We start from the raw sequence: 921 nt of genomic DNA on the forward strand, positions 1-921 counted from the left end.
GCTGCAGTTCCCCTCCTGCACCCCAATCCAGCTGTATTTCCCCTCCTGCACCCCAATCCAGCTGCAGTTCCCCTCCTGCACCCCAATCCAGCTGCATTTCTCCTCCTACACCCCAATCCAGCTGCCGCTCCCCTCTTGCACCCCAATCCAGCTGCAGTTCCCCTCCTGCACCCCAATCCAGCTGTATTTCCCCTCCTGCACCCCAATCCAGTTGCAGTTCCCCTCCTACACCCCAATCCAGCTGCATTTCCCCTCTTGCACCCCAATCCAGCTGCAGTTTACCTCCCTGCACCCCAGTCCAGCTGCAGTTCCCCTCCTGCACCCCAGTCCAGCTGCATTTCTTGTCAGGGTGCCTCAGTCCCAACGTGTCTCCCTTCTGTGCACCTCAATGTCACCCCGTCCCCTCTGCAGCCTGGCTGTGTTTTCCCCTTTCCCTTGTGCACCCCAGGCTGAACTTGGCATTTTGGGCAGAAGCCAGCGTTGCCAAAGGGCACGTTCCCTTCAGCGTTAAGCAGTTTGGGAGCAGGAGCTGGGTATTTTCCCTTTTTTTTAGGGATTTTTCACTTTTGTTTTCTCTGTGTCTCTTCCCTTTCTGTGTGTACCCAGGTTTACGCATCCATGAATACTTGTATTTCCAAGTGCTGAGCCCTGGAGACATCCGATACATCTTCACTGCCACCCCGGCCAAGGATTTTGGTGGCGTGTTTGTAAGTATTAAGAACTGGATATGCCAGTTTGGGTCCTTCCATCCTAATATTGTGAGTCCAGGTGATCTGAAGCCTTTTATAAAAATCGAGTTAATTGCTCTTCCATGAGCCTTCCCCCTTAGGAAGGAGGCACACGTTGGTCCCTGCCTTTGACCTCATCAGGCTTTCAAAGTTTGGCCCTGCATGTTCAGGGGAGCATGTACCCCACTCTTTC

The 921-nt window shown here is 53.6% G+C and overlaps 1 protein-coding gene across 1 annotated transcript in view; it reads left to right on the forward strand.

The window, feature by feature from the left end:
* Positions 1-578: 578 nt before the first annotated feature.
* PRADC1 (protease-associated domain containing 1) overlaps positions 579-921 on the forward strand; it is a gene marked incomplete at its 5' end in the record, with an annotated part of 1,961 nt that continues 1,618 nt past the window's right edge. The window contains one exon of the mRNA XM_009876090.1: positions 579-707. Coding sequence (XP_009874392.1) covers positions 579-707 — 129 coding nt within the window. The remainder of the gene's footprint in view (positions 708-921) is intronic.

This window comes from Apaloderma vittatum, unplaced genomic scaffold (genome assembly GCF_000703405.1).
Source record: "Apaloderma vittatum isolate BGI_N311 unplaced genomic scaffold, ASM70340v1 scaffold30410, whole genome shotgun sequence".
Classification (NCBI taxonomy): Eukaryota; Metazoa; Chordata; class Aves; order Trogoniformes; family Trogonidae; genus Apaloderma; species Apaloderma vittatum.